This window comes from Microchirus variegatus, assembly GCF_963457635.1.
Source record: "Microchirus variegatus genome assembly, chromosome: 15".
Lineage (NCBI taxonomy): Eukaryota > Metazoa > Chordata > Actinopteri > Pleuronectiformes > Soleidae > Microchirus > Microchirus variegatus.
Genome location: NC_139816.1, coordinates 7356712 through 7379426, shown reverse-complemented (window position 1 = coordinate 7379426; position 22715 = coordinate 7356712). Strand labels below are relative to the sequence as shown.

The 22715-nt window shown below is 41.2% G+C and overlaps 2 protein-coding genes across 5 annotated transcripts; one reads left to right on the top strand and one right to left on the bottom strand.

The window, feature by feature from the left end:
- Positions 1 to 437: 437 nt before the first annotated feature.
- Positions 438 to 14879, bottom strand: nktr (natural killer cell triggering receptor). Of its 4 annotated transcripts, none has more exons than XM_083901430.1 (17): positions 14771 to 14879; positions 12557 to 12635; positions 12066 to 12140; positions 10860 to 10967; positions 10341 to 10385; positions 9178 to 9265; positions 8387 to 8416; positions 7963 to 8108; positions 6574 to 6790; positions 6317 to 6484; positions 6143 to 6230; positions 5419 to 5567; positions 2710 to 5346; positions 2094 to 2177; positions 1832 to 1891; positions 1624 to 1725; positions 438 to 989 (listed from the first exon to the last, which is right to left on the bottom strand). In XM_083901430.1, exons 2-17 carry the CDS (start codon positions 12612 to 12614, stop codon positions 920 to 922), a joined length of 4125 nt encoding a protein of 1374 aa, XP_083757556.1. In that variant the 5' UTR covers positions 12615 to 12635; positions 14771 to 14879; the 3' UTR covers positions 438 to 919. The 4 variants fall into 4 exon arrangements, with proteins under 4 accessions (XP_083757556.1, XP_083757557.1, XP_083757558.1 ...); XM_083901431.1 differs by having other exon boundaries at positions 1832 to 1888; XM_083901432.1 differs by having other exon boundaries at positions 2710 to 5322.
- A 151-nt stretch (positions 14880 to 15030) lies between these two features.
- Positions 15031 to 17957, top strand: sec22c (SEC22 homolog C, vesicle trafficking protein). Its single transcript, XM_083901436.1, has 7 exons — positions 15031 to 15163; positions 15802 to 16016; positions 16183 to 16346; positions 16422 to 16601; positions 16731 to 16849; positions 16946 to 17011; positions 17126 to 17957. The coding sequence occupies exons 2-7, from the start codon at positions 15835 to 15837 to the stop codon at positions 17324 to 17326; spliced, it is 912 nt and encodes a 303-aa protein (XP_083757562.1). The 5' UTR covers positions 15031 to 15163; positions 15802 to 15834; the 3' UTR covers positions 17327 to 17957.
- Positions 17958 to 22715: the final 4758 nt, after the last annotated feature.

The window sequence follows — 22715 nt, the reverse complement described above, 5'->3', positions numbered from 1 at the left end:
GCCATAGCTCCACGCTACTTGTCTGATAAAATGCAAGTATTTTTCAAGTGTAATTGCATTCGCCTGCTTCACTGCACTTAAAAAAAGGAAAATAATTTCTTTTTTCCTAACATGTAAGTGCACAAAAGCTCCCACAAGAGAAACCAGATTAAAAGTGTACACAGATGTTTCCGCGCAGGGGGAGCCACACATTTTCAATCACTTCCGCATACGGTTAATAATTGAATAGAGTCTCGTCTCTGGTTGTTGCGTGTTAATCTGATTCTTATCGAGTGACGTGAAACACAAACGGGAATGAAATACAGAACATCAAATAAATAAATAATGGTTTGGCAGGACAAAGATGTGACTTGTGCTTTTATCGTGACAATTTCCCACCAACACTGAGAGATTAGAAGAAGAAAACGCCAACACTACAGAGTCACAGTAAGTGGTGGAATTTTATTCAGTAGAAACATTCTTAACTGTTTGAATAAAACATATTTTTAAGTCGTTGTTAAACATTCACGTTACAGTAACAAAGGGAATTTTGAAAATGCAACAAAAAGCTTGTTTCCCCGTTCATGACTAACCTACTGACTGACTGACCTTGAACTTAAGGCATTAACTCATAAACGATAACCACCAAAGTGTTAGCCACATTCAAACACATTTATAAAAAAAATCTAAAGTAGAAACGGAGTACAAGTACATATATGTACAATAATATAAAATATTTACATTTTATTCCTCGTATTCTTGAGTGGCTGCTTGTCAAGACTCTTTTCTTATTTACATTCGGTAACATTCACTGTTTTAAAGCGTGTTAGGTAACACTTACTCTTGGAGCATGAGTTGCTGGTCTGTAATCGATACAGTTTGTAAATACAGCATCCAGATTTTTGAGCGTCAGAAGCGGAGCTCAGAGACCGCGCGAGGCTCAGCTGTAGCGTCTGCCGCGACTGTGGCTGCGACGCCTGGACGAACTGCGACTGGAGGACCGGTACGACCTGTAGAGGGCAACGCAGAGACCTTCAGACATGAGGAAGATGCATTTACGTCCATCAACTGGCAGCGATTAAACGAGTATTCATTTGATTCCCATCTCGTGCGGCCTGTTTAGCGCAGAGATCATCGTTCCACACGGACCGTTTTAGCAGACGCACATCCGGATTTCAGCTGGCGCGATGGAACAACCCGTAAAAAGGTAGAAAATGTCCAAAGTGTGTGACCATTTCACGCTTAAATAAAAAGTCAACATGGTGCAGTGTAACCGCTGTAAACTCACACAACAGCACGTCCTCAATGACTCAGCATTTGAGCCGATAGCATCCAGTTGCTAACGCTTCCGGTACACTCTAACGTAAACATTGACGTAAGCCGATTTAATGTAGCTTACTAGGGCTGCAGCTATCGAATATTTTTGTAATCGAGTATTCTACTGATTAATCGAGTTATTGGATTTCAAAAAATACAAATAATCATAATAATTTTTGCGCTTTGTGCCCTCGATTCATCAAAAAATAATACTTGAATACTCGATTACAAAAATATTCGATAGCTGCAGCCCTACAAGACTTAATGACGAGTAAGTCTCGGAGGTGAAGCGCTAACATCGTGTCGATGATGAGAACAATATCTTACCGGGATCGGTGGTCTGAACTCCTGTAGCTGTCGCTCCGTCTGCGTCCTCGTCTCCTGCTCGCACTCCGACTCCGGCTGGAGTAACTGTCGTAGGAGTCTGACCTGTGTTCACATACAGCTTTATCATTATTATGGTCACAGAAGGGTTAAATGTTAGCATCATGCTGAAGTAAATGTTAGTGTGAGGACATAGAGGAGCTTCACAGACCTGGATCTCCGATGGCGATCGTACGAGTGACTTCTTGAATGACTTCTACTGTACGTCCTACTGACAGAAGGAGAGGGAGAGGGGGAAGAAAAGGTTTGAAACTTGAAAGACCACGATTTATGAACTTTTCTATAGGATTACATGGCTGAACTGTAAAATACAGAGATGTTAATCCTGCACAGGCGCTTAGGTTTTGTCTTTACATTATGCCTTTAGTGTGAAAACTTTGGGATTCTCTTGATATCAGTGTGTGACGTTTTACCTGTGACTCCTGTAACTCCGGTACGTACTGCTGCGGGAACGAGAACGTCCTCGACCGCGTCTCCTCCGACTCCTGCTACGACTCCTGCAAGAACGCGTTTACACCCCGTTCAAGCTAAGACTGTATCATAGATCACTTCAAAAACAATCGTATGTGGATCTACATCCAAGAAGTCTCTCCAGCATATAAATCTTTACGCCACCTTTCAAAGGTTTGGGGTCACCTATACAATTTTTGTTGTGTTTTCCATTAAAAGTCATACATTTATTCATCAAAATAGTTATGAATTATGAAATTGAATAGAAAATACAGTTAAAGAAGTAGCAAAACTGTTTTCAGCTGTGCTAACATCATTGCACAAGGGTTTTCTTATCATCCAATAGCCTTCTAACGCCATTAGCAAACACAATGCACCATTAGAACACTGGAAATGGGCCTCTATACACCTATGTACATATTCCATTAAAAACCACTCGTTTGCAGCTAGAATAGTCGTTTACCACATTAACAATGTATATATTCATTGAAAAAAAGCTTTTCCTTAAAAAATAAGGACATCTATATGTGAGCCCAAACTTGAACGCTAGTGTAAATGCGATAGTGCCTTCAGACTGACCTGGATGAGTAGCTGGAGCTGGACCTGCTGGACGAGTGCGACCACTCTCTGGAGCGAGACCGATGACTGGAGACGGAGCGAGACTTCCTGGACTTCTTCAGGGAGCGAGTGCGAGACGCTGCCCTGGCGCTTCCCTCTGAAGGAGTCTTCTCCTCGCTGGAGCTCTCCTGGTTCCTCGGTCTCTGGTTCAGCCGCGCCGTCTTGCGCACCTCGTCGAACAGAGAGCCGGGTCTGACGCGGCTTTTGCTTTTTATCTCCATCCTGACTCCCTGTGCGTTGGGATTCTGCTTCTGTTGGATTTGTTGGATGTTTTTCACGGTGACCACCGGCATATTTTGTACACCGGACATTCCTTTCAGAGGCCTCCATTTAAAATTGATGACAGCGCTGGTAGTTTTGCTGGTAGCTGCTAGATCTTGAAGACCACCACCTGTCGCCGTGGAGATGAAGGCAGAGCCGTCTTTGCTGTGAGGTAAGGCACTGTATTTATTCGCCACATCTGAAGACTTTGAGGTAGATTTCATCATCGATTCAGGTGTGTTCTCAAAAGAAGGTTCTTCAATTTCAATGTCGTGCTCCGGAGTACAAATATCCATGTCGTCTAAAGGCTCTTCCGCTTTGATGCTAGGAAAGCTAGCATTGTTAGCATGATTACTGGACGACTGGTGAGGTTCAGTGTGTTTTGGGTTCTTATGAACACATTCCTTTGTCCTGTGTTGCCCTTTGTCTTCATCGCTGCTTGGATTTTTGTTTACGGAGACAACATTTTGGTCAACACTGTTAACACCAGGTCTAACAGGATTGATCTTCTCCTTTTTAGAATCATCCTCCTCTTCCTCTTCCCCAAACTCGAGAGGCGGCTGCCAGAGAAAAGTCTCCTTCAGCTTCTGATGTTTCCTCTTGGATCTCTTTCCTTTGTCCTTCCTGTGACGAGAGGAGGAGGATTTGTTCCCACTTCTCCTCTTACGTTTATGTTTGCGCTTGCTCTTCTTCTTGCTCTTGCACTTCTTCTCTGGCACAGAGGCCTTTTCAGGACCTTCCTCTGAAGAGCTACGCGCAGCATTGGCAGCAATCTTTTGCACCAAGGTCATGGACGCCTCTGGAATCTTTGTGGAAGTGTCGCACTCTGATTCTGAACTCGCCTCCCCTTCTTCTTTTTCAGATATGGCTAACGCTCTTGCCGTCATATTTTCAGAGTCGCTCTCCGAGTTCCAACTAGCAAACACCTTCTTGTCAGGAAGCTCACCGGGAGGAGCAGTTTGTGTCTGCTTTTTCAATAAAGCGCTACCGTTTGTTTGGCTCAGTTTATCACTGTCACTGTCCCATTCAGACTTGTTATTTATACTCTCCACTGGCACCGAGCTGTAGAGTTCCGACTCTTGATTTTGTGAATGTCCTGAAGATGCACTTTTCCCCGGGACGTCGACATCAAGACTCCGCTCACTGCCTTCCCCGTCCCCCGATACAGAATGAGGATCTTGACTGCTGCTCTGTGAAATGTACTGTATTCTTTTCAGAGAGCTATGATATTCTTTACTTTCCTCGACGAGTGAATTCTGCGCTTGTCTTTTTTCCTGAGAGTTTTCGCAGTCTGATATGCTGTAGGAAGATGACCTGCTGCGATACTGATGAGGAGTCCTGGACCTGGACCTACTGTAACTTCTACTCCGAGAACGACTGTACGATCGGCTGTAGGATTTGCTCCTGGAGGATGGGCTGCGTGAGCGGACCACAGCTTTGCTTGCTTGGTCGTTTTCAGAATCCTCTGGCAGAGACTTTGTTGTAACTGAAGATTGATTTTTCTCTGTAACACTATCAACGACTTGTCCTGAAGAGGACGGAGCACTGGCAGTCATTTTAGCCTTAATTTCTTGAATATGGAAGTAGGAGGGCTTCCACGGCTTTTGACCAGGCTTCCAGCGTGAGGGAGGAGGACTGTCGCTTAGCGGGATCACAGGTATGTTTTCTGGAGGTGGGACAGCAGTGGCGGTGGGTCTGGAGACAGGTGTGACTTTGCTGTCAGGAAGCTTTTCACTTACATGGGTCATTGTAGCTGGTTTGGTGTTGCTGGCCTTCTTTCTTCTTGAGGATCGAGATGAACTTCTCTTTCTGGGTGGAGATAGAGTCCTGGACCTGGATCTGTACCTGGAACTTGACCTCGACCTGGAATAGGAAGAAGACCTGGACCGGGATCGACTCCTAGACCTAGAGAGGCTTCTGGATCGTGAATAACACCCTCTCCTAGACCTGGATCGACTCGACGTGTAGGATCTAGAGTAGGATCTTGAATATCTTGAAGACAATGAGGATCGCCGCCTCTTCCGAGCTGGTGAATAATGCTGACTTGAAGAGGAACGAGTCGGAGAACGAGAACTTCTTGGCTTTCTTTTGGGAGACACTGGCCTCTCACCCTCTGACAGCTGAGTCTCCTGTGGTTTGTTCTTGGAGCTCTTTTTCTTGCTATGTTTGCGTTTTTTGGCCTTCTTCTTGTGTTTGGCTTTCTTCTTCTCCTTCTTCTTCTGGCATTGCAGGCTGGACTTCTCTGAGCCGTGGTCTGAGACGCCTTCTGCGGATGGAGTTCGGGACCATGCAGAGTCACCTCTGTCGTCCCATCTGCTTGAGGAATGTTCATTCAATCTGTTAAATTCAAAAGATGCGTGAAGAAACCAAAAAGATATGGCAAGTTATGAAGAAAACGATAAGTCGTACTTGTCGCCTTTGGTCCATCTCTCTACGCTCGGTGGTTGGTAAACTTTGGTTCTTTTCATCTCCTCCTTCCAGTGAGGCGGAGTTTCGCTGCTTCCACGTTCTTCCACAGACGCAGAGCGGGACTTGGATCTTGTGGGAGTGTGATATCTCTGCAGAATATGTTAAATCTAGTTATCATGTGGCAGGAAATAAGGTGACAGGCTTTCCTTCACAGTTGTGATGTTAAAGGAGGCATATTATGTTGACTGCTAGAACACATTGTGATTTCACAATGACACAATTCCCTTAAAAAAACGCCCTAAAGTGCAGGCGAGGGCAATCGTATCCGGAAGAGCGGAAGTCTGTGAAGTGTTCTATTCTTGGCTGCATAGTGCAGCACAGAGTTCTACACAAACTTCCAGCCTCAGAGGATTTACATGTTACATATGACGGCAATGTGCCGGCGAGAGTCTGCAAATAATGGCTTTTCCAAATGCTAACTGCTGTTAGCTGCCGGAGCCTCAGTGACGCCGATGTAGTTTCCTGTGTCTCATTTGCTTTTAAAGAGACAGGCATTTAAAAGCGAGTGTTCTGAACAGGGCTGTTTTTTTGCAGGGTGATTGAACTGCTATGGTGCTTCCCTTCCCTTGACCAAAGCATGTTACAGACACGTTCATTAGGACACCAGGGAACTAGGTTAACTTGGAGAAATAGGGTAGAATATGTCTACTTGCGGTGAGCTTACCATTGTCCCTCTGCCTTTGATCTTGCGTCCAGACTTGGACACGGCTGGTTTCTGGTCCGCTGAAACAGACGACTCCACGTTCTCAGCTCTACAAAAAAAACACAATTCTTAAGTGATAATGAATCGAAGTGCAAGGCAAACAAATCAAGCACTGTAGAAACACTGAAGACCAACATCTCTGCTTTGTCCTCCTGCGATGGCATGTCTCGCCGCAGAAGAAAACGGTTCTCTGGCACAGGTGGAATCTCCTCGAGTCGGACGACAGGCTTCTCTCTCTTTCCACTAGGCTCCTTCGCTTCTTCCACTTCATTCTCTGCCTCTGGCATCTGTCCATCCACAGAGCTGTCAGATCAGGAACAACACAATACAATAAGCAAAGCACCAACAAGTCTCTCATGCCAGGACTTGATGTATAAGATAAAAATCACAACCTTTCATTGAAATGCAGAACACTGATTTTCTTCTTCGATTCCATCCTTCTCTTCTTCGAATGTTTACTCTTCGCGTGCCTCTTGTGCTTGCGATGTTTGGGCTTTTCGGCGATTTCACTCTCAGATTCAAGCGAAGAGGAAAACTGGGTCGACGAGCGATACGAGTTGAAGGATGAGTCGGCAGAGTGAGACGTTCTTTTCCTCTTGCCTTCAAGGACTAAAGCGAGGAGAAATGTTATTTCATCAAAAACATGCAACAGTATCAGGGTGGCATGACGACTACAACAAAGGCTTTGTTTCAACCTTTCTCGGTATGTCGGGGCAATAAGAGCCCAGGCCTGGCAGAATCAGGTAAGCACATGCCAGCTGAACTCCACAGATCACCTCACTGATCCTCATTAAACAGGAGATCAGGTTACAACGCCCATATAATGCCAGTGCGGGGGGACGGACAGACGGACGGACACTGGCATCCAAATGCCAACCTTTTACAGAATGAGCTCGAAACATGACCCAGTTTTATCACCGGCAACACATGCTGTTCCACACATAAGACAAGTACACTTAAGAGGGAAGTAATAAAGGATACGCTACTGTAAAGATCAATGGATAATGATGACATGAAGTTATGCTTTTGTAGAAAAGGAAAGAATAACATCCTCTACCGTTCAAAAGCTTGGGGTCACTTAGAAATGTCCTTATTTTTAAAGGAAAAGCACTTTTTTTTTTTCAATGAATATCACATTAAATGAATCAGAAATACACTCTATACATTGTTAATGTGGTAATCGACTATTCTAGCAGCTAACATCTGGTTTTTAATGGAATATGTACATAGGTGTATAGAGGCCCATTTCCAGTGTTCTAATGGTACATTGTGTTTGCTAATCACGTTAGAAGGTTATTGGATGATTAGAAAACCCTTGTGCAATGATGTTAGCACAGCTGAAAACAGTTTAGCTGGTTCTTTATTTTGAATAAAAATCATTATTTCTAATCTTGTCAATGTCTCGACTATATTTTCTATTCATTTTGCAACTCTTTTGATGAACAAGTCTGACTTTTAATGGAAAACACAAAAAAAATTGTATAGGTGAACCCAAACTTTTGAACTGTAGTGTACATTGTATTCCTATTACACTGGAAGGAGGGATTTCATATAGTAGCAGGTCAGTAAAAAAATATATTTTCCCCAACAACAAAGATGAAACACAACATACTAACCCTGAGAAAGGACTGTCTGTATATTTAAAGCCTGACATAATAAAAAGGCCCATTATTTTAATGACTGGTTAAAAAACCTTTGGTTTTGTCTTCCCTTTAAAATGTAATGACTAAAGCCACCTTTACACCTAAAAAAACACATCAGTGTCTGAAGGGAGAAGTTACCATCATTTGCAGACTTGGTGATCAGCTGACCACAGTCCACCACTCTCACGTCGGCATAAGGTCTGCTCGCTGAATCAGTCTTCAGCCCCTCAATCTTCTTAATCACCTCGAAGCCGGAGATGACAAGGCCAAACACGACGTGGACTCTGCACAGACAAAAAAAAAACTGACTATTATTATTATTACATGGGGTAAGGAGTTCTTAATTACTTTTTTTAGTGGTTTAAAGTGACAAAATTCAACAGGAAAAACTACAATTACTGCCTCACAGCTGTTCGCCTCCACCAACCAGTTAAGTTTCCATCTATTTCTGGCCAGACTACCCAATATAAAATAATTAGATCAATCAATACTCAAGTCCAAACAAATATTTCTGCCAAATTTGAAGGGATTTCCTCAAGGTATAAATGACAGTGCAGTTTACCCATCGAGGTGCGGCGCCGTCTTGGTTGTGCTGTTTGCAGAAAATCCAGCAATCCATTTAAGATCGACCAGTGGCAGAGTTTGTGGGTCATGGAAAGGGAGAAAAAAGGAGGAAAAGAATGAAAACAAACGATTCATGTCAACAATGTGTGGATGCTGCTGTATACCATCTCAAAATAAAAATATATATGTGCAACCACCCTTTGTTTAATGCTTTTTCACTCACAATCAATTTAGGAAATACTTCCAATTAGAAGAGCCACAGAGAGGCAGATTTACTTTATTTCTGTGAGTGTGAGCCCACAAAAAGACAGAGTGTAAACACGTCCTCCTTTAGGTCTCATTATTTTATTTTCCATGGTGGTTATTTCCAACTTATAGTGGAAACTTGTTTTTTAGTGATAAAGGAGTAACATAAATCCACATTAGCCAGTTTCAACATAAAGTCCAAAGTAAACACTCAGCAGAATGTTTGCAAATACAAAAACGACTGAATGATAAATAGAGTGAGAAAGAGAGAGAAACACAGCCTTGGAGACACATTACCTTGGAAGAGCAGGATGCTAGAGTTTCTGTAAATTTTACACAAAAACGGCAAGAGAAAAAAATGTAACACATTTGTAGGTAAAAGGGGAATGAATCCATGATTGGCTGCACTTTGAATTCTAACTGCACACACAGAGAGGAGGTAAGTTTGATGATCACAATTCTACGCTACAGAATCAACACAGAAGGGACAGGCAGTAAATAAACCCCACGAACCTTTGATATGAAAAGGTCACGGTTACTCACATGAAAAACTGTGAGCCGTTGGTGTCCTTCCCGCGGTTGGCCATCGACAACAGGAACGCTCTGTCGTGTTTAAGAGTGAAGTTTTCGTCTGTCGTGAGCAGAGAAAGAGGGATTTAAGTCCCACAGTGTGTCTGCGTGTGCAGAGGAGTATTGTTCAAAAATCACCAACCAGTCCTGACTGCTGACCCCTACTTTGAAACTACGTTCATCCCTGAGCTTTTAAAGCAAATATCCATAATGGTGAATTTAAGGAGGGGCCAAGAATTGTAAGAATTAAGAAATTAAAGGTAGGAGAGAAGACGACCAAAGGGAAACCTATGCACTATAAGTGTCTATAAGTGTCACCCACCTAAAGCTAGGTCACCATTTTAATCGTCAAAAGACTCGACGACGTGCTGCGATGATTTCAAACAACCACTAACACTTCTACATGAATACGTTAACGTTATTCTCATCTAAAATATAACAGGAAAAGCTTCCCGTGTGCAAATATATCCCTGAATACACAACTACATATACACGATATGAGGCTAATTATTACTTTGCAAAGGAATGGTCTCTCTCTACCTGACTGCATGTCATGGCAATCGTTTCAAGGCTACTGTGGCTGGAAATATCACGTAGGTAACATAAAAAGTAATTTGAGCAGCCAAATGCTTCGGAGGTCTTTGAGGGCAGGCAGGCTTGTGAAAGGCAAATCCTTCAGCACAAATTTGCATCTGAGCCTTTGCAAACATTTGCACTGTTTTTCATTTGTTTTTCTTTTCTTTTTTCCTGACTGGAGGAAAGTTGGTGGTGGGGGGTGGAGAGGGACAATGTTGACATGGTGTTACTGAGCTGTGTTCGTCTCTTACCTTATTTTTTGCAAAAGACCACTCTATAAATAAGAGAATATGTTGAAAATTTTAGGGCAGGAAGATCGTAGCGTTCACGAAAGAGAATCCTACTCTCCATGCTGATTTAATAAAGCCCACTACTGTAGCTAAATAGAAGACAGCACTATACAATGACATGTTTAACAGAAATGGAGATGTATGTAAGAAAAAATAAAACCACATAAAACCTGTTACCAACATGCACTAGTATGCTCATGCAGGTATTTAAGCATTAAGATGTACATTTATAACATATCAGCAATGTGCTAATGCTCAAAACTTCATTACCTTCAAAATAGCCCCCATATATGGACTCGCCTCCTCTCCCATTTCCTGCAAAGGAAGTAAAATAATTTGGATTAAACATTCATTACATTTATTGTGCAAGAACTTGTGTCAAACAGCAACAAAGGGAGCGGTGGACTGGCACACATTCTAAAGTAAATATTACTAGTGCTGAGGCGTTAACGTGCGCCAACGGCATGATGCGTTTCCATGATGACTGACGGGAAAAAGACGCGCGTGACATCATGTTTACGATGTAACTCTGGATTGTTAAAATTAGTCTCGCTAAACTTTAAAAACAGAGTTACGCATACGCAGTACACAGGTACGCTGGTTATTTGCAGCGCTGCTCTTTTCGTTTAATAAACAGACCGCTCCAGTTCCACTGTAAGCGCGCTAAAAGGAGCTAACTGGTAAACTGTGCCTGGACTCCAGTGTCGCGGCACGTAAACATGACGTCACGCGCGTCTTTTTCCGGTCAGTCGTCATGGAAACGCATAAATATTACACACTGGACATTACCTTCAGCAAAGTCACCTCCCTGGACCATGAAGTTCTTTACAACTCTGTGAAATGTGGAGCCTTTGAAGCACAGCTTTTTCCCTGTGACTTTTCCAAGTCCCCTTTCACCTGCAATTAGACGCATATGAAGTGATTTCTCAAAAAAAAAAAAACCAGGTACAACAGGCCTTTTGTTGAACAAACTGCTTTACATATACTAGATGTATTTTGGTGTTGGTCTTGTGTGTACATGGTGGTACATGGTGTCAATTCTGGAAGTACACGAAACCACAGTTGGGAAAAGGGCATTTAAAAAAAGATTGCATGCTTTTGACTTATGTCTGATATGGTCTGCATATAGGAAGGCAGATTTCTCTTTTCTCTGGGGTTCCAGGAGACATGAAACCAGATACTTCATTTGGTGTGTTGATCCACTTAAATATTAGTTTCCAAAAACAGAAGATGGACTGTTCAAAAGACCAGGTTGGGTTGCTAATCTTCAAGCATTTTGCTTCACTGACTTCAGCATTTTTCCAAGGGTTTGGTTTCTGATAGAGCTCATACCCTCGCTGCACTCTGCAAAGCCGACTTGTGTATGTAACAGTGATATCATCTTGTATGTGTGTGTGCACAGACTTAACCAGCCATCGCCCACGTCTGCCCTTCCCAGCCTCACCTTCCTGCTAGCCAGGTGGAGTGAAAAATGATCGACAGGATTGATCTGTCGTCTGCTTGCTGATTTATGACTTATCTCAAGGCAGACCACCACAATAACAGAACACTGTGTTCCGCTCGGTGGGATGGAATATCCAAGGGAGACAGACCACCGCCCCTCTATCCACCCTGAGGCTCCATCTGTCAATGTACCATTTACACAACAGCTCTACTTCCTTCCCTCGTGGTATTAAATGACCAAAGGGGTGTGGAGAATGGTACTTTGGTTCTTTAACCATTCAATCCCCCCCCCCCTCTACTCACAGCAGTTACAGCACATAAATGATTACACAAAAAGAGAGCGGAACTTTGACGGAGAGGTTCATACCAAGAAAACAATACTGGTTTATTATGTGCACAGGCCAGCAATAAACGATAAAATCCTTATAAAATCAAGCTGTGAGAGAACAGTATCAAATTGTTGTGGGTACAGCTGCCAGTTGTACTTCTGAAACAAGATCTAATAAACAAAATATTTGAGAAACAAATATTATTGACTGAAAATGTACTTACCAGTGCACAAACAGAGAAAGTTTTTGCTTGTCCTGGGACAAATGTCTGAATAAAGTTGAAAGACTATGCGCCCAACTAGGAAACAGAAAAGAAAGAGCATTTGCAAAAGATGAAAATACAAAAAGGTGTAAATAAATAAATAATGTAAAAGAAGTGTTACAAACACATTTAACAAAAGGAAAGGAGGACACATTTAAGAATAATGATTTAATAATGTGTTGTAGACTTTTAATTGTTTTCCAACACATAATTAAATGGATCCTGTGGTGAAGCTTAGACGCGACGGAAACCTTTCCATAGCTCGAGGCAAATCAAGACTTTAATGTGACCAGTCAGCACAAACATGGTTCGTAAAACTACCAGTTCACCAACTCTATGTAGTTTAAACATCGTTATCAATAATATTCTAAGTCATCATTTACGCGCGGCTGTTTACATAACTTACCCTGATTCACATGCTAATAAAAATGGGATTTATTAAATTCTTTTACCTGGCTCCCGGTTGAGCTCCACATCAAAGTAGCACTGAGGGCGGTCTTTCACCCCCATTGTGATCAAAGTCCAGGTGACCTAAAAAAGTACACAAAAAAATGATCTAAATCAGAAAAACAAGAAAGCAGTCTTTTCTTAAAAGAAAGAAAGGGCCCTATTCAGTCAGTTTTAGCAAAGACCGTACAACAGCCCGAGAAGTGTGTTGGCGAGACTAAAAAAGAGAGGGGACAGAAACGGAAATATGTGGAGAGAGAGAGAGAGAAACAGAGGGAGGAGGGAGAAAAAGAGAGAGGGGTGGGGGAGAGAGAGAGAGAGTCTAAAAAATATGCAAATCCTAACTCTGCACTTTCCTGTTCGGTGTACAGTTTAACCCCATTTCCTCTGAGCAGTTCAATATCGCTGAGTGACAGCTTGCAGACTAAACTGTTCTTAATGCTATGTGTGCACCACGTAGACACGGAGAGAGAACAATTCAGATTTAAACTTAAGGCACCAACGCCATGTATAAGATCAAAGAGCTTGAATATCACACATTCAAATTAGCATATTCTGTATTGTCAGTGAGTTGCCATTGTTGAAATAATTCAAATGTATACCTTGGATATCATCCAAGACGTGTCCCGAGGACTTTGGATTTGAACACATTTGACTTTCATTGTGTGAACAAGGAGCGACAACAACAGTGTTGACTGATGGAACCACACCTCAAAGGAGTACCAAATCACGGCACCAAACATAATCGGGTTCACCTATTTCCTGCCTCAACTTGTCCAGTGTTCTTCTACTGTAACATGGAGAAGCTAATCGAAAATGTTGTTTGCGTCTTTCATTATGGAATCATGTGTTCCTGTGTGTTTGCAATACCAGCTGACTTACACTTGTAGTCATCTCAGCCGTCTGATTTCAACAATTATTGCATTTTCTGACATGTTACGGACTAAACAGCGAATCAAATAATCCAGAAAATAATCATCAGATTAAACGACTAGTTGCAGCCATATTCGAAACTGTTGTTGAAGTGATTTAATACAAAAGTGGAGTGTAAGTCAGTAATATTAGAAGGGTATTCGTGTAAGCTAATTTGGCAATAGCTTCCTGTGTAGATCTGCTATGACAACCACCTCTAAGGAGGTTAGGGTGAGGAGGAAAACCAGACACTGTAGCGTCTGCTGAATCATTTACATTTGACTTTCACGTGTTGAACACAGTCACGTACTTGATAACGCCTGAGAATGTCCAGTTATGTGACAGCTGGTGAGGGGTGGGGTGTGAAGTTAACACGTGTGAACAACAATAACTCCAACAGGGCTGCAGGCTGCACTATATTACTGCACGACTGGTGATAGGTGGAAAATAAACTGTGACACTGAAAGTGTAATGCAATTATACCACAGACACAAATGTCATCGATAATAATAATAATAGGTCAGGTTTCTGGTTATGCATATAAGCTAATGGTGTGCATCACTTCAGCTACCATTGCTCAACTCTAGAAATAGTAATTTGATAATTAAAATGTCAATATTTGCCCTGGCATATCGATTATCATATTGCACGAGGACGACTACATATCACCAAATCGATGTTTTAACACCCCCCTAGTCTTTACATTGCTTAAACTCTGTTTATTCTTTAAAAATGCATTTTATTCAACCAGGCTTTTAGTTAGATGAGGGTTCTGTGGCTTTGAATGTGTTTGTGTGTCCATATTTTTATTATCCTTTTTTTCTCTTGTATTATTTATTTAATCGTAAAGCACTTTGTGGTTTATTTTTTGCTGTGAACGTACTTGCATGTAAATATCGGGCTGCAGCCCAGGGGCTAGGTTTGTCCATTATCAATGTGACAAATCAAGAACATTATCAAAAAGTACCAGGTACTCGATATTTACGAGCGTATGGCTAGCCACATTCACCGTAACATGGACTGGATGTATGTGTTATTTTCGCATGACTACGAGCACAGACGATGTACACAGACATCACCGTGAATAAAACATAGCATCGGATGGCTAACAGCTGTAGCGTCAACACAAGCACGTACAAAATGAAGAGCTAGTAGCTAGCTCATGCTAACGGCTTGTAGCATTTCCAAAATGGTTGAGCTAGCAGAGTTAGCTGGCTTTCCAAATGCGCAAATACTAATAAATATAATATACAATTATAATATATGTAAATGGTATGAGTTCCCAAGTTGTAAATTACATAACTAACCTTTGCACAGTAGCTAGCCGGGGGATTTAGCTAGTCACTGACGGTCAAATGTACTTCTTTTTCCTCCTCCTCTCGCTGGATGTACTGATTCTTGTTGCGCGTATTATTTGTCCCTCATCCGTTGCCGTAGATAGTTTGTTGTCTTTCGTTGTACCAGGAAACATATTGCACGTTAGCTCGTTTGTTGTCTTCAATGTATTTTGTTACGTTAAATTACAACAGGTTAGTCGGGTTCTCGGTAATATTCGCTGCTGATATAAAATCAAGCCACTGCAGCAATAAGGCGTGTTAAATTGGGACTGGCCACCTGCTGGTGGTGTTATTTGTGTGCTATGCTGCTGTAGTCAGCTAACCCACAACAGCAAGGTGCAGGATGAAAGCCATGATAATCAGGTAAGGTGTAACAGACAGAGTGTTATAAAGCGTCTATTATTTACCTCAGGGAGAAATGTTATAGATTTCTAAGTGAACCATCACAGACCACCTTACTTTAAAAGCTACGCAGTTAAAATGCACACTATTATCCATCGGCTAAGACTAAAACAGTATTGTGCAACACATCTTAATGACGAAATGCAGGTGTTCGTTTTAATATTAGGCAACTTGTGCATGCTGTAGTTAGTGGTAACATTGATTTGTAATTACTATGGTATTAGGGTCACATGAGTTTGCATCAAGTGGTCACTACCACTCAAAACTAATACAATTAAACATCACAATAAGTATCTTAAAGGACCTAGACCTTTTGGTAATACATTAATAAGTTGGGAATGCCGAGTCAGCATCTCCAAATATTGTGTTCTTGTTTTCTTTATTTCTCATTATAGAAACACAGACTCAGCATTCTGGGAAATGCTCATACACATTCAGAGTAACAAAAATAATCAGATGTGCTGGATTTGGCTTTTGGGACATGCAATTGCGAGATATTTTCAATCAAATTACATTAATTGTTTGATAGAAGGACAGCCAGAAGTATAACAACATCATAATAATCCTCATTTTTTGATCTCGCTCTTCTTCCCGTGCAGGCAGTGCGTTGTTCTTCATGGGCCCAGACAATCATGTCTCTGATCTTGTTTGCCTTTGTGGTTCGGGTCAGGGATGGACTCCCCCTGTCAGCTTCCACGGACTTTGAGCACAACCGAGAGCTCCAGGAGAGGAAGCAGCAGCTCAGGACCGTCAGCAAAGCACTGGCACGTTTCCCAGACAGAGGCTCCATCAAGGGCCAGGAGCTCAACATATAGTAAGGATATAAGAATGTAAAAACACACCAGTAGGCTGCTTCGGTTGTGCTCATCGAACAGACTGACAGTCAGTGTGTTGTATGTTGGATCACGGGGGGCCGTTGAGGTGATGCGATGTCAGGCTGTTTGTTTACTAAATACCTTTTCCTCCTCTCAACTGTTCAGCTTCATCTCTTCCGAGGGTGTATCCTACATGACCGTGTGTCACTGCAGCCTCCCTGTTGCTAAGGCCTTCTGCTTCCTGGAAGATCTGCGCTGGGAGTTCACAGCGTGCTTCAACAGCGCCGTTGTTGCCTTGGCAGCCAGGCCATATCCATTTTTGGAATTTGGTGAGCAGTGAGGAAAAACACCGTCAACATAGATTTGTCGTTGATTCGCCAAAAACTGACAAATACAATTCTTAGACGGCACCATACAGAAACTGAAGCAGCAGTACAACCAGAGTGGTGGCCCGGCCCTGGAGGTGACACTGGCAGAGGTTCAGGAGGATCTGAGGATTCATCCACTGCAAGTAATTAACTTGGATGAGGTGGAGCTCACCAACGGCGCTGCGAATGGACACGTAGAGCAAGGTCTTGGCTCTGGTACGCCTTGTAAAATGAGCAGTATTGTAACAATTCTCAGCTCTGTGGAAAATTTGTCCCAAATCACCATTTTTCATAGTTTCTTCTTCTTTTGTTGGCTTCCCCCCCCAATTATTTTTTCACTAGCAGGTCAGAACGTGAGACTCGAGCCGGTGACAGCTCCAGGCATCCTCTCGCTCGTCCTAAACATCATGTGTGCGTCTTTGAACATTATCCGAGGCGTGCACCTCGTGGAGAACACATTTCAGGTACGGCGGAGCCTGGAAAATGACTATTGAATGACTATTGTTGGGTGTGTTATATATTACATATTTAGATTTCCGTTATCTTCTTCCTTCGCACAGGATGACTACGACGGCGTATGGAATGTTGTGGCTTTTCTTGTGGCGTTTGTCTGCTGTGTGCTTCAGGTAAACGTGAGAATTTTTCAAACAACTGTTTTTTGTTTCAGTGTTTGTTTTATCGACGTTAATCTTGTGATCGAACTAACCCCCCCCCCCCCCCCCCCCCCCCCGTGCGCACAGTGCCACCTGTACCTGTTCCACTCGTCTCTAAAAAGAAGGAAGTCCTTGACTCTGCTGGCCGCGGTCGTCCTATGCAACTTGTACCTGCTCGGCCTGAGGAACGTCTGGCAGCTGATGTTCCACATCGCCGTCGCGTCCCTCTCCACCGCCCTCATCCTTACGCGTAAACTGCAAGACAGACCCAACGACTGTGGCGTCTGAGCCGTGTCTCCAGGTGAGGGGAGACGTTCTGAAGATGCTCCTGCCCTTTAACAAACAGACAAAACATATTAATCGACGCTTTGTTTCGTCAGAGAAAAGTACACGTTATCTTGCACTATGTGTGAATCGATTCCCGAGACTGACGTCTGTCCGTCAGACGCCGTCCTCGTCTGAGAGTTGACCAAAGTTTTTCACACGGAAGCAGCTTTGTTGATCGTCTTTGTGCAATCCAGACACACGGTTATTTATTAGAAGATGAAGTCGTCCGTCGTGCGTTCCTGATCGTGCGATACTAAAATCAGTGAAGTCAAGTGGGAAATGCAGGTGTTTTATTTGTATTTTTTTTATTATTTGTTATTCAGGCCACAAGAAAGCCCAGAGTTAAAGGTCTAAAATGTTAAATTATGGGTTGTTTTTTATGCCTTGCCATGTCAAAATAAAACACACACTCATCATCTTATGTACAGAATAAATGTCAGGACCTCACTGAAATGAATATTCAACACAGAGGGGACCTTTTAACGCTTCTACTCGCATAATCTCCTGTTTAATCCGGTTTGTACAATCAGAGAATATTCAGATCTTATTCTACTAATCTCTGCATTGTTCAGATGGAAATGTAAGGATATGAGGGCAAAGATAATGGAACATATTTGATTGCACTATTGTGTTTTAAAAAAACAACAAAAGAATGTGCTACTGTTGATGAATGTGTTGATGAATGGCTTATTGGGTTCAGCTAAAATGTTTTAATCCCATTTATTTGTATTTGAATATAGAACATATCACAGTCTCCGTTAGGGGTAACATTTTTGTGTATTTTGCTTCTTAGATATTTTAGTTTTTAACTACTGAAAAGTTGCACTCCAGTGAAGGGAAGTACAGTATGATGTTAGTTGTAAAAAAAAGAATTGTGTGGTGGCTACTGGGAAACTTTAAAATAATAATTTCAATGAATGTTTTGTTTCTTTTTTATTAAGAAGTTTAGAGGGAATGAAGTAGAATAGAAATCACCCACAATAAGCTTTTTTAGTGGTTTACAAAGAGCTTAAGAACTCTGTTTTCAGTGGACGTATAAAGTTGAAAATAGCTTAATTACAAAAAACTATTAGACCGTTAACAGAGAAGTAACCTCTTGAAATAATAAATAATCTTTAATTAATTAACACGTTAAGTCAGACATTTTTTTGTTTTTCTGATACATCCTTTCCACATGTTATATTTACAGCAAAAAATATATGGAACAAATAATGTGGAGGATATTTTAATATTGAAGATAAAAATGAAGGATAATTATTAAGTTTAATATGAATGTTTTTCAACAAACTGTATAAATGCATTGTGCAGTTGTGGTCTTAAAAAAAAACTTTACAGAATAGAGTTTGTCAATTTTGAATAATCATGGAGGTTTTGTTCAAAACTTTAAAGGTTTATATCGAATGATATATATATATATACAACCTTTTTTTATAATGATGGGGAAATGATGAAATATTGTCATTGTGGTTACCAGATATACTGGTTGTTATTATTACAGGGCTGTTTTTTTCCTCCTCCTGTGGTTAAACTGACATTTCAATAATAAATAAAAAAGTGTCTCTTTTTATTCTCACGTGTCGATCATATTTCATTACCTCTGTTATCTGTTATTCCTGAATTTCAAAGAGAAAGGAAGACAAAGCACATACAGTATTGCAGTGGTCTAAAGTTGTGGCCCTTCAAACAATATCAAGTTATCATGTATGTTTTATTTTTTCATTAATAGATTGATTTTGCATCATAAATATGTTTTTTTATTATTATTATTGTGAACTAAATATTGTTGCATATTAAAACAGAAAAAAACTTTTATTTTGAAATGCATCCAAGCTTATTTGTAAAGCACTTTCTCATCATTTTGAGCTCATATCGACCCCTGCAGTATTGCTATTACATTGCTGTATTATACACATTGGCCACCAGATGGTGCCCTTTACTTGACATCTCTTTTACATCACACGCAAAAGCAAAGTTGTCCAACTTGAACAAAAATAATGTGATGCCAGTCAAACGCAGCTGATGAAAAAGTGCTGTGAAACCTCAGAGGGGAAAAAAAACAGTGTGAGAAATGAACACTAATGGATCTGTGATTGTTTACTTGTCAACAAAAGCCGTTCCGAGAGCAAAAATGGTAGTGGAATAGAACACGGAGGATAATAAATGCTTTAATTAAGTCGCACGATTCAGCGATTATGCTCCAAAACTGCTTTAATAATAAGTCACATTTAAGTCTAAAGTGAAAATGTTTAAACCTTATCCAACAACCATAATGTTTCCATTATTGGAAGTTTGTGATCTCATTTCTAACTTCAAAGCCTACACTCTTAGAAATAAGGGTTCCTAAAGTGTTCTTCAACAAGGGCTGAGGTTCTCACCTGGAACCATTTGTTTTTCAAGTGTTCTTGGTCACACTGATGGTTCCAGTAAGAACCATTTTGATCCAGAGAACCCTTTAAAACCCCTTTCCTGAATAAAGGGTTTTGAAAAGGTTCTTGGTAACACTAAGGGTTCCAGGTGGAACCAAAAAGGGTTCTATGTAATAGGTAATAACAGGGACTGATATAAATAATCATAATAGCATCTTTGACAGTCTGTAAAAGTGATTTATAAATTGCATTTATTATTATTATCATTATTATTATTATTATTATTATCATTATTGCATATTTTCCTCAAAATTCAAGCACTTTCCGCCCGTTACAGCTCAGGTAAATTACACATTTATGTCGACCACAAAAAGGAGGTGGTGTTTTTATGTTATTAGCAAACCAACATTTCTATTTATGGAATAGTAAAAGGAGGAAAACGCCAACGTTTTATGTCTCACACAGATGTTCGTGACCTCATTTGACTTAATAATCCAAAGCCTAATGACAGATCTTATCGGATCTAAGTGAAATAAAACAAATAATAATGGGTTTATTCAAAAATAAGTATATTTTTCACAGGTAACATAAGTGACAAGGGTTAAATGTCAGAGCCCCATGTTGGGTTTAGGTCATTGATGTTTTTACATAATCCAGTTTTAGTCCTTATATATGCATTTATGCATAATATGAGGTCATGAGGACATTCATGTATATAAACTCGTTTAGTATGTTATTATTGACTTAGTTTTAGATTCATTTGTCTGTTTTTGATACCGATCAATTTGTTTTGCATCATTAATATGCTTTTATTGTGAAGTTTACATCATTCCCTGTCAAAACAAGCACTTTTACATTGAAACGATGTGAAATATCATCATCTACTGCTACATCATGACGGAATATCGTGTTTTAATTCTTCCCTCTTGACCAGACTAGATGCTCATTGGCCCTCACGGTTCCACTAATGTCATAAAAAACAATCATAAATATCTGCCACGCTTTATTGTCCTGTCACTACCTCACACACACACACACAGTGATGTGTTTGGATCATTAAGCTTGTAAAAGTGTTTATCTGAGGCTGCAACTTCTAAACAAGCAAAACAAATGAAAGGTCTCTCAGAGAGCTCCCAGTGGGATTAGAAAAACACCTCAGCGCCATCAGACCCCGTTACAATGAACCGGTCAGTTTCAGGTCCTCATTTACACGGATTAACCTCTTTTATCCTAATTGGCAGAAGCTGCTGAGAAGCTGCTCTTTCTCCCGTTAACAAACAGGCTTAAGAGGCTGGGTGGTCCTGCTGAAATGTTTATGGCTCACATTTCTCTCTCTCTCACACACACACACATGCACGCACACACACACACACACATGCACGCACACACGCACACACACTCTTCTCTTCTGCAGCTGCAGCATTGTTGGATTTTCATATAGCTCTGGGTAAACGTCAAAACACACAACAAACTGCGTTAACCCAGCGTTTGCTGCCATTTCCGTCTCAATTTTCCTGAAGAAGTGACATAATCTAATGTGTCTTGATAACTGTCACACACACACACACACACACACACACACACACACACACACACACACACACACACACACACACACACACACACACACACACACACACACACACACACACACACACACACACACACACACACACACACACACACACACACACACACACACACACACACACACACACACACACACTTCCTGTGTAGCTCGGCCATAATTGACAGGTTATGACTGGCTTTAAATCTGCATCCATGTCACTCAAACATACACATTCATACGCTATAACGTGTAAATATTGTTTGTGATGTTTTTTTATATCCTTGAATGTGTTATTGTGTGATTTTATTGAACTCAACGGCCTATTGTTTTCCTTCAGATCATCATTATCAAGGCCCAATCCACCAATGCTAGGTCCTGAAACGGGGATTTGTTATCCTTCAGATTATTATTATATTCCCTGGCTTTGTGGTCATTTTTGTGGGGGTTAACTTGCATAAAAACTCTTTGAAAACTGGTGATATTAGCATAGTTCCTAGACCTGTGCGTTGCTCAAGGGCTCTGCAGCAGAGCCCACTAAGGTGAAAACAGAGGCAAAATTGAGTTCCACGGAATGTCACGAAACTTGGTGAGAAGATATTATCAACAAAGACGAACAAAAAAGTCGACCGTAACCATGGCCTCAACTCAACAGGAAGTCAGCCATTTTCAATTTTGGCATCCATTTCGGCGATTTGCACCCTACATAAATGAGCAAACTCATCCAACTTATATATTTGTGGCTGTAAGTGGTCATTTTTGTGGGGGTTAACGTGCATAAAAACTCTTGAAACTTGGCATGAAGGTCAGGTCTGGCAAAAAATGCGATAGCATAGTTCCCAGACCCATGTTTTGCTCAAGGGCTCTACAGCAGCGCCCCCTAAGGTGAGAACAGAGGCAAAATTGAGTTGCAGTGAATGTCACCAAACTTGGTGAGAAGATGTTATCGAGCAAGACGAAGAAAAAAGTCGATCGTAACCATGGCCTCCACTCAACAGGAAGTCGGCCATTTTGAATTTTGGCATCAAGTTAGGCGATTTGCACCCGACGTAACTGAGCGAACTCATCCAATTTGTACTATTATTATTATATTTGTGGCTTTGCGGTCATTTTTGTGGGGTTAACGTGCATAAAAACTCTTGAAACTTGGCATGGAGTTCCGGTCTGGTGAAAATGTGATATTAGCATAGTTCCTGGACCCCTGCGTTGCTCTAAGGCTCTATAGCAGCAAGGTGAAAACGGAGGCAAAATTGAGTTCCATTGAACATCTCAAAACTTGGTGGGAAGAAGTTATCGATGAAGATGATCATAAAAGTCGACCGTAACCATGGCCTCAACTCAACAGGAAGTCGGACATTTTGGCGATTTGCAACCTACTTAAATGAGCAAACTCTATTATAACTATTATATCCGTGGC